This window comes from Giraffa tippelskirchi, chromosome 10, assembly GCF_054371585.1.
Source record: "Giraffa tippelskirchi isolate mGirTip1 chromosome 10, T2T-mGirTip1v1.2.pri, whole genome shotgun sequence".
NCBI lineage: Eukaryota > Metazoa > Chordata > Mammalia > Artiodactyla > Giraffidae > Giraffa > Giraffa tippelskirchi.
Genome location: NC_137284.1, coordinates 56,427,162 through 56,436,549, shown reverse-complemented (window position 1 = coordinate 56,436,549; position 9,388 = coordinate 56,427,162). Strand labels below are relative to the sequence as shown.

Here is a 9,388-nt window from a genome sequence, read left to right as displayed (position 1 = left end):
CATTTTGATAAAACTTTTAAAAGTTTAAAACAATACAATCAGGAAGATTGCTTTTCTCCTCTTTTTCACAGAGAACTAAAGTGAATATTTTTCAATGGCTTTGAAAGATTACATTGGGCACATTTCTGTAAATCCAAAAAGGAACACACAGGATTTAGTGCAGTAGACCTGCAGCACACATCCTCCCTTTAGCATGCATGCCCATATTTTGTTTATTTCGGTGGCTAATCCCATCAATTATTCCACCTCCTTTACCTCCTGGAATCTTACCAGGTTATTATCAGTGATGTGGATTGTTCCTCCCTCAGAATGTGTTGTTGAATAATGATCATAATAATATGTTACAATGTACAAGTGTACAATGTACATTTTAAAATTTCTGATATATGTCTAATTATTATTTGATTGAAAATAAGAAAGTAGCACTTCATTTTGAGGACATCCATTACACTGAAATCTCCTTCAAGTTTTCATATTCAGTTTCCCATCTTGTTCTCCTGTTAAGGAAAGCAAAGATCATCAGCTCCTTAACAAAGCTTTCCATTTTTCAGAAAGGTAAATCTAAACACGGGTGCTCTCAATCTTTAGAGGCAGTTTGCCAGGCATCCGTATGCAATTAGAGTTAGTGTTTTATAACCCTATCTTCAGTCTCTCCCAACCCACACAAAGCTTCATGCCTCTTCCCCAAATCTCAGTAACCACATCTTTCCATGACGCTGGCCAAACCCATACCAGGTTTTAGACGCTAGAGAATGAAATGAGCTCATCCACCAAAAATGAGACTTAAAAAAAGTTTGGCATTGGTTACCCCACTCACCCTCTAACCAACTTAGTTGGAAGGAGGGAGTGTCTGGGCGTTGGAGGCCTGAGCCAAGGAGCCCGGGGCTGCCCCTGCCCACATCCGTGGGCCTCCTAGAAGCCGGGGGAAGGTTCTGGACAGTGAAAATTTTAGCTTCGGATGGTCTAAGGGCCAGTCTTGGCAATCTGGCCCCGGACAAGGGCAGATCGGCCTTGGGATCGGCCGGGGCCCACCCTCCGAGGTGGACGCTTTGTGGATTTCTGTACCTGAAAGAGTCCCGACCCCAGCAAGGAAGGGGAGGGAGGGAGCAGAAAGAGGAGCGGGGAAGTGACCCAGGCGGCGCGGCCCAGGCGCTCCACCCGCTGCAGGCAGGGGTGCGCCAGCACTCGCAGAAGCTCCGAGCGGTGCGCTGTGGTTTTCTCTCTGTGCTGCTCTGAAAAGGGCTAGAAGGAAAAATGGTCAAACCGCCCGAAATAATTAAAATTAAACAAACAAACAAGGAGAGTAAAAGAAAAACGCGTGAACGGTCATTTAAATACAAATATACTTACAAAAATCTTACACAGGCTATTTACAAGTCATAAAAGCATACAGTCCTGGTACCAGAGAAAGGTCTGTCCATCCCCCCCGCCTCTGGCAGTTGGGCCCTCGGGTCCCTGTGCCCCCGGGGACAGAAGCTTTTGCAGGAGCCTTGTTAAAAGCAGTGAATGGCTAGGGAGAGTAGCCAGACTTGGCCAGGAATCCATAGGGCCAGGGTGGGGGCTGGGACCAGGCCAAGGGCTGGAGACGGGCAGAGTCCCGGGTCTCAGACGGTGGTCTCCCCCTGTTTGCTGTTGGTAAGCCTAGTGTAGAACTTCCTCCAGGAGTTGAGGGTCTTGCCGGACCAGATCCAGAAGCCTGACGTGATGCCCACGATGAGGGTCATAAGGTACTTGATCATGAAGACTGTGAAGTCGGGGCTCATGGGCGGGTGCGGCGGGGCGCCGCCCGCCTGGAGGTGGGGGCAGGGGATGGCATAGCTCTTGCAGCTCTGGGCCACCCAGCTGCGCTCCCACTGGTCCCGGAAGGCCTGCTCGTAGAAGTAGCAGGCGATGACGATGGTGGCCGGCACGGTGTAGAGCACGCTGAAGACGCCGATGCGCACCATGAGCTTCTCCAGCTTCTCGGTCTTGGTGCCGTCGTGCTTCATGATGGTGCGAATGCGGAAGAGGGACACAAAGCCGGCCAGGAGGAACGACGTGCCAATGAACAGGTACACGAAGAGGGGCGCCAGCACGAAGCCGCGCAGAGCGTCCACGTTGTTGAGCCCCACGAAGCACACCCCGCTTAGCACATCGCCGTCCACCTGGCCCAGGGCCAGGATGGTGATAGTCTTGATGGCCGGCACGGCCCAGGCGGCCAGGTGAAAATACTGCGAGTTCGCCTCGATAGCTTCGTGGCCCCACTTCATGCCGGCCGCCAGGAACCAGGTGAGCGACAGGATCACCCACCAGATGGAGCTGGCCATGCTGAAGAAGTAGAGCATCATGAAGAGGATGGTGCAGCCCTCCTTCTTGGTGCCCTGCGCCACGGTGCGCGCCCCGTCCTCCGCGAACTTGTCGTTACACACCACCCGGTCCTCCAGCAGGAAGCCGGCGATGTAGGCCACGGCCACCGCCGTGTAGCAGCCCGACAGGAAGATGATGGGCCGCTCAGGGTAGCTGAAGCGCCGCATGTCCACCAGGTACGTGAGCACGGTGAAGAGCGTGGAGGCGCAGCACAGCACGGACCAGATGCCGATCCAGGTGCGTGAGAAGCGCAGCTCCTCGGGCCCGAAGTACATGAGCCCGTACACCTTGGTCGGCTCGCAGGGGGCACCGCAGTCCTTCTCCCCCAGGAAGTGGTAGTTGAGGTAGGAGGGCACCTTGAGGGCGCGCGGGCACGAGAACTTGCCTCGCTCCGAAGCGCCGGCGCCCCCCGCGAAGCCGCCGCCCCGGTGCCCTCCGCCGCCGTGCTGGGGGTTGCTAGTCCAGAACTCGGGCAGCAGCGAGGGCGTCGGGGTGCCCTTGTCCGACGTGTTCTGGCCCACGCACAGCTCGCCGGCGCCATGCACCGGGAACTTCTCGCACTTGAGCGTGTCGGGCCACTGGAAACCGAACTTGTTCATGAGCGCCTCGCAGCCCTGGCGCGCGCGCTCGCACAGCGAGCGGCAGGGCGGCAGAGCCTGCTCCAGCACAGTGCACACGGGCGCGTACATGGAGCACAGGAAAAACTTGAGCTCGGCGGAGCACTGCACCTTCACCAGCGGGTAGAACTGATGCACCTCGAGGCCCGCGTCCTCCTGGTTCGTGTGGCCCAGCAGGTTGGGCATGATGGTCTGATTGTACGCGATGTCGGTGCACAGCGGGATGGAAATGGGCTGGCAGTAACCGTGGTCCGGGATAGAGATGCCCCGCTCGCCGTTGTACTGCTGCCCGCTCTGCTGTTGCTGAGGCGGCGGGGGCTGCTGCCCCGGCCCGGGCCCCTGGCCGGCCGCCTGCGCCCGGACCCCCAGCAGCAGCGGAGCCTCCAGCAGCCAAAGCAGTAGTAGGAGCCGGCGCGCCAAGCGCCGGGAGTCAGCCGGGGGGCGGCGGCGGCTGCCCGCGTCCCCGCTCCCCTCCGCCGCCGGTACAGTGCGGAGCGCCCCGGCACAAAGTTCCCAGCCCGCGCCGCCGCCGCCGCCTCCGGCGGCTCGGGACTTCTTAGGCGCCTCCTCCTCAGCCATACTTTCTCGGCTCCTTTCTTGGCGCCGCTCGGCGGAGGCTGGCTGTGGCGCGGCTGGTGGCTGCTCCCCCTGCGGCCGGGGCGATCTCCTCCGCGCCGGTGCCCTCCGTCGAGCCCGAGCCGTGCTCGGCCCGCTCCCTCGGCTCCCGCTCCGCGTCCCGCAGCCGCCGCCGCCGCGGAAACTTGCGATTCATGAAGCGCGGGCTGCGGGGAGAGCCCGGGTGGCTCGGGCGCGCCGAGGGTCGCGTCCCGCCTTCCTGGCCCTCGGCTAGCCGGCTCCTGGCAAGCGGCGCCGCGCTAGTGGCGGCGGCCGGGTAGAGCGCGCAACTCTCGGCAACCCAGCAGCCTCGGCTGCCCCCTGAGCCTCCGCCTCCTCCTCCGCCGCCGCCGCCTGACCATTTGTGTCAATCCCTCAACTCGCTCGCTTTCCTCTCCCTCGCGCGCCCTCCGACCGGTTTCCAGGCGCCCCGCAGTCTGTCTTTCACCAGGAGGGAGGAGCCTTGAAACCGACGCGGAACTGGAGGCTCAGGGACCGTCGCCCAATCGCTGCACTGGCTTCCCGGCGCAAAGGGCGCCCGCCGCCTGCTTCCCAGAGCGAAAGTCGGCGGCGGGCGGGAGAAGGAGGAGGCGGGAGGGGGAGCGGTGGCCGAAGCACCGCTCCGGCACAAAGAGTGGGTTTGCTATGAAGCGGGACAGGCTTGGTTGCTTTTGCTTTTGCGGAAGAAAGGGCGAGGACAAGTAGGAGAATGGTCCCATATGCTGCTGGAGATAATGAATAGGAGTCGGCAGACCGCGCGATTTAGCTTTTCTTTTCTTTTATCCATTTTCGTGTTTAAAAATCCTGCTCTGAACGCTGGTTACAAACAGCAGACCGAGCGCTTCGATCAGAACAGATTCCTTTAACTTAAGGAACGCACGGCTTCCTTCGAGTTTGTATCTGTCGAGGTTTTATTTAAAATATTACTCTCAAATCCTAGAGCTCTCAGGCTGGGCTTGGCGGGCTTCGGGCGCGCCATTTCCCGCAAGTTCTCCAGATCGCGAACCACCACAACCAAAGATGAAGAAAAACCACCACAACCAAACACAAACTTCGATAGCATTTAAAAAGTAAAGCCAGATCTACAGTCCGCTGTTACTATCTTTTCTGTAGTCAAACTCCTTTTTTCTCCTCTTTATCAATCCAGAAACAGAAGCAAGGGGAAACTACCCATTAAATATTTCGAGAGAAAAACTTGAGAGCCCGACCAGTCTCTGAGGGAGGAGACAGTCCTGGATGTCTGAGACTCCAGAAGGGGTTCAGGGCAGAGCTGGGCTTGGGGGCAGCCTGGACCCTGGGGAGCTTCAGGGAGGCTTCCAAAGGCCGGGTACGCCCACGGCTCTGAGGGAAATGTGCAAGGGTCAGACCTGGGCCAGTTGGGTTGGGGCTGCAGAGTGGTCTTCCACTCAGATGCAAAACAGCGGGATGCCAGTTCAACAAAACAAAACAATTCAGCCCACTGACATCCTTGTTGTTGTTTTCCTGTAAGATATTTTCAAGTAATGGTCTAACCAGTGACCCAGTTTTATCAATAAAATGCCACCGTATTATTAATTCTACCTAGGATTTGTGGGCCTATGATTAGACTGTCTCTTGGGATCCTTTTCTACAGTTATTGTCTGTCTTTTGTTTATCCATTCATTTGTTTAATAAATACTTACCAAGCTCCTATTGTCCTAGAGGCACTGTTAAGTAGTAGAATACACAGATAGGCAAGACCTGGCCTAGCCTTACAGGCAGCAGAGTGCAGCAGGGCACAGAGATGAAGATCAATTCTCTTAATGCACATCCCTAAGCTGAAGGAGGGGCTTTCCTGGTGATTCAGATGGTAAAGAATCTGCCTGCAATGCAGGAGACCTGGGTTCCATCCCTGGGTGGGGAAGATCCCCTGGAGGAGGGCATGGCAACCACTCCAATATTCTTGCCTGGAGAATTCCATGAACAGAGGGGCCTGGTTGGTGGGGGGGGGGGTGGCTACAGTCCATAAGATTGCAAAGAGTCAGACAAGACTGAGCAACTAAACACACACCAGCTCAAGGAACACAGGAGAGCAGCCAGCCAGTGGAAAAGGTGGGGAGGGATCTGATGGTGAGGGGGATGGAGGATGCAAAAGACAGGAACTCCAAAGTGCTTAAATTGCCAAAGGGGCAGATGGAGTGGGTGTAGCTGAGATATTATGGCAGGAGAAAATTTTAGCCCATACTCTAGTCAAAGTTATGGTTTTTCCAGTAGTCATGTATGGGTGTGAGAGTTGGACTATTAAAAAAGCTGAGCACCAAAGAATTGATGCTTTTGAACTGTGGTGTTGGAGAAGACTCTTGAGAGTCCCTTGGACAGCAAGGGGATCTAACAAGTCCATCCTAAAGGAAATCAGTCCTGAATATTCATTGGACTGATGCTGAGGCTGAAACTCCAATGCTTTGGTCACCTGATGTGAAGAACTGACTCATTTGAAAAGACCCTGATGCTGGGAAAGATTGAAGGTGGGAGGAGAAGAGGGTGACAGGATGAGATGGTTGGATGGCATCACCGACTCAATGGACATGAGTTTGAGTAAACTCCGGGAGTTGGTGATGGACAGGGAGGCCTGGTGTGCTGCAGTCCATGGGGTCACAAAGAGTCAGACACAACTGAGCGGCTGAACCTGAACTGAACTGAAAACATTTGGGCTAAATTATACAAACAGTAGGGAGCTGTGGAGGGTGACTTTTCCCCACACGAGCAGGGAGTGGCTTCAGGGGTGGCTGAACAATACTGTTATAATTCATATCTGTTTGATACATTAGATTCAACTAAAATATACCTTTTTCTTTTCTTTTTTAAACAGCAGTGCTCCTCAAAGTGTGATCTCTGAACTAGCAGCAGCCCTTGGGGACTTGTTAAAAATTCAGATTCTCTTGCCCCACCCAGGCCTTCCTGAGTCTTACATCCAGGTGAGTCTGATGCACTCAGAGTTCAAGGACCATTGCTAGAGAATAACTGTTGTGTCCTTTTCTACACTGAACACTTTATTAAACATTTGATGTCAACTCCATTTTAAAATTGTCATAGTAGTTGATACAAAATGGTAATTTATATTTGGCCTGATCATTTGCTGTCTAATCAATTTGGTCACCAGATCTACACAATTGAATTGATCATCTAATTCCTGAGAATGGATCAGACCACCAACCTGCCAAGAGTCAAGATGACTGAACATAAAGCCCTCGTTCACAAATCATTTGTTAATAAATCATGAAGCAGGAAACTCAACTGGAAGTAAAATTCTTCATTCTCATAGAATGCATAGGATGGATCTTAAAAGATAATTCCATCTGGATAACGTTCCCACTGAAAAAAAGTTCAATTCATCAATATTCACAAATACTTTTAAGAGCCCCAGGGTTTTTCAGAAGTTTGCAGTGATTCAACCGGTGGCTTCAGGATGACCGGGGAAGAGGGGACCTGGGACACAATGTCATTGGGAAGCTTAAACATTAGTCTAGACAGTACTTCCCTGGTCGTCCAGTGGTAAAGAATCTGCCTTGCAACTCTGGTTTGATCCCTGGTCGGGGATTAGATCCCACATGAGGCAGAGCAGCTAAGCCCCCTTGCCATAACTCAAGTCCATTCGCCTCACAGGAAGATCCTGCATAATGCAACTAAGATCCGACATAGCCAGATAATAAATAAATAAATGAATATTTAAAGAAACAAAAAACCTTTACTCTAGATGTAAAGGGTGGCTCGGTGGCAAAGAACCAGCCTGCCAATGCAGGAGACACAAGAGACGTGGGTTCAATCCCTGGGTCGGGAAGATCCCATGGAGTAAGAAATGGCAACTCACTCCAGTATTCTTGCCTGGGAAATCCCATGGACAGAGCAGGGAGGCTACAATCCATGGGGTCACAAAGAGTCAGACATGACTTAGCAACTAAACAATGAAAGGACACTACTTAAGGTGAGTGTCATTTGTACTGCATACTGACAGGGCGCTGTGGATTTCATCATCACGTATGTTGGTGTCTCTAAAGATTGTGCTGTTGTATCTTTGCCTGTTAAAACAAAATGACGTGTATTTGTCTCAGAGACATATGTTATTATTTTTCAAATATTCATGGATATAGTAAATTCTTAAAGTTCATATTTGCCTTAAACCATTTCTGGATTTCTAGTATTTTTAAAAGAAAATGCAACAGGTATCATAATGTGCTGTACAACAGGTATCATGTGTGAATGAGAGTGTGTGTGTCTGTGTATGTGTTGGCAATAATTCATGAAAAATGATATTAACAGGAGGTTGGGAAGCACAGGTGCTCTCTGAGGCCCTTTGAGCACTCACAGTTGAATGGATAAGCCATTCATCTTATCCCCCAGCATCCCGTACCACAAGTCTCCCAGGGACCCTTTTTCTCTAGCTTTCCGCCCTGATGCTCTTTATTCTGCTGATAGCATCCCATGCTTAGAAACTTTATCAGGCCGTATTTCTTCTGCCACTCCTCTCATGTGAAGATGTCTCTGTCTTATGTTCTGTTCTCTCAAGATCATTCTTGGTGACCGGGCTCGTGAAAATGTTATTCTACTGTATTACTTACCAAGAAGCATCACGTGCATTAAACATCCACCATCACTCCAAGAGCTTCCTCTTCTCCCCAAGGAGGTGGGGCCCAGGGAGTTTGGCAGAATTCAGTTCTGTTCCCCAGAGTAGGCCACACTGCACTGCTTCAAAAGTTGTTCTGTTGACATTCTTTTACTTTTTTTTTTAATTGGAGGAAAATTGCTTTACGATGTTGTGTTGGTTTCTGCCGTACAGCAGTGTGAATCATCTGTAAGTATACATATATCCCCTCTCTCTCGAGTCTCCCTCCTCTCCGCCCATCCTGTCCCTCTAGGTCATCACAGAGTGCTAGACTGGGCTCCATGTGCTATACAGCAACTTCTCACCAGTTATCTATTTTACACGTGGTAGTGTACATATGTTGATGCTACTTTCTCCATTCGTCCTTGCCTCTCCTTTTGAAATTCTTGAGCTTGTTTTTATCTTCCACTGGACAGAGAAGTTTACTGGAGAGGAGGCTCAGAAGAGTAGTAAGAGTTAAAAAGAAAAAAAGTCATTTTTTCCAGATCATGGAACTGGAAGGAACCAAAAATATTGTCTAGGAACTAGTTAATTTTCTCTAGTTTATAGTTGAGAATACCAGAAATGTTAAAGGAAGAGCTACAGGGTAAATGGCCTTGTTTGGCTTAAATTTCATTAGATACTTATTTTAACACTTTCTATGTTCTTTTAGAGCTTTCCAGGTGGCACTAGTGGTAAAGAACCTGCCTGCCACTGCAGGAGACAGAAGAGACTTGGGCTTGATCCCTGGATATGGAAGATCCCCTGGAGGAGGGCATGGCAACACACTCCAGTATTCTTGCCTGGAGAATCCCATGGACAGAGGAGCCTGGCGGGCTACAGTCCATGGGGTCACAAAGAGTAGACACAACTGAGCAACTTAGCATGTCTGTTCTTTCGAGTAGCTATCATTCTTTGTATTTTTTATTAAAAATTTTTATTGGCATACTTTACAGTGTTGTGTTAGCTTCTGCTGTACAAAGAAGTGATTCAATTATATGTATACATAGATCCCCTCCCTCTTGGTCTCCCTGCCCCAACCATCCCACCCCTCTAGGTTGTCACAGAGTGAGGAACTGAACTCCTTGTGCTATACAGCTGCTTCCCATTAGCTATTTTGCGCATGGTACTAGCATGTATGTCAGAGCTGCTCTTTCAATTTGCCCCACCCTCCCCTTCTCCTCACTGTGTCCACAAGTCTGTTCTCAACATC

The 9,388-nt window shown here is 51.3% G+C and overlaps 1 protein-coding gene across 1 annotated transcript; it reads right to left on the bottom strand.

Annotated features, from left to right (window-relative positions):
- Nucleotides 1–1,325: 1,325 nt before the first annotated feature.
- Nucleotides 1,326–4,035, bottom strand: FZD1 (frizzled class receptor 1). The gene has a single exon (XM_081532899.1). The coding sequence runs from the start codon at nucleotides 3,540–3,542 to the stop codon at nucleotides 1,605–1,607; it is 1,938 nt and encodes a 645-aa protein (XP_081389025.1). The 5' UTR covers nucleotides 3,543–4,035; the 3' UTR covers nucleotides 1,326–1,604.
- Nucleotides 4,036–9,388: the final 5,353 nt, after the last annotated feature.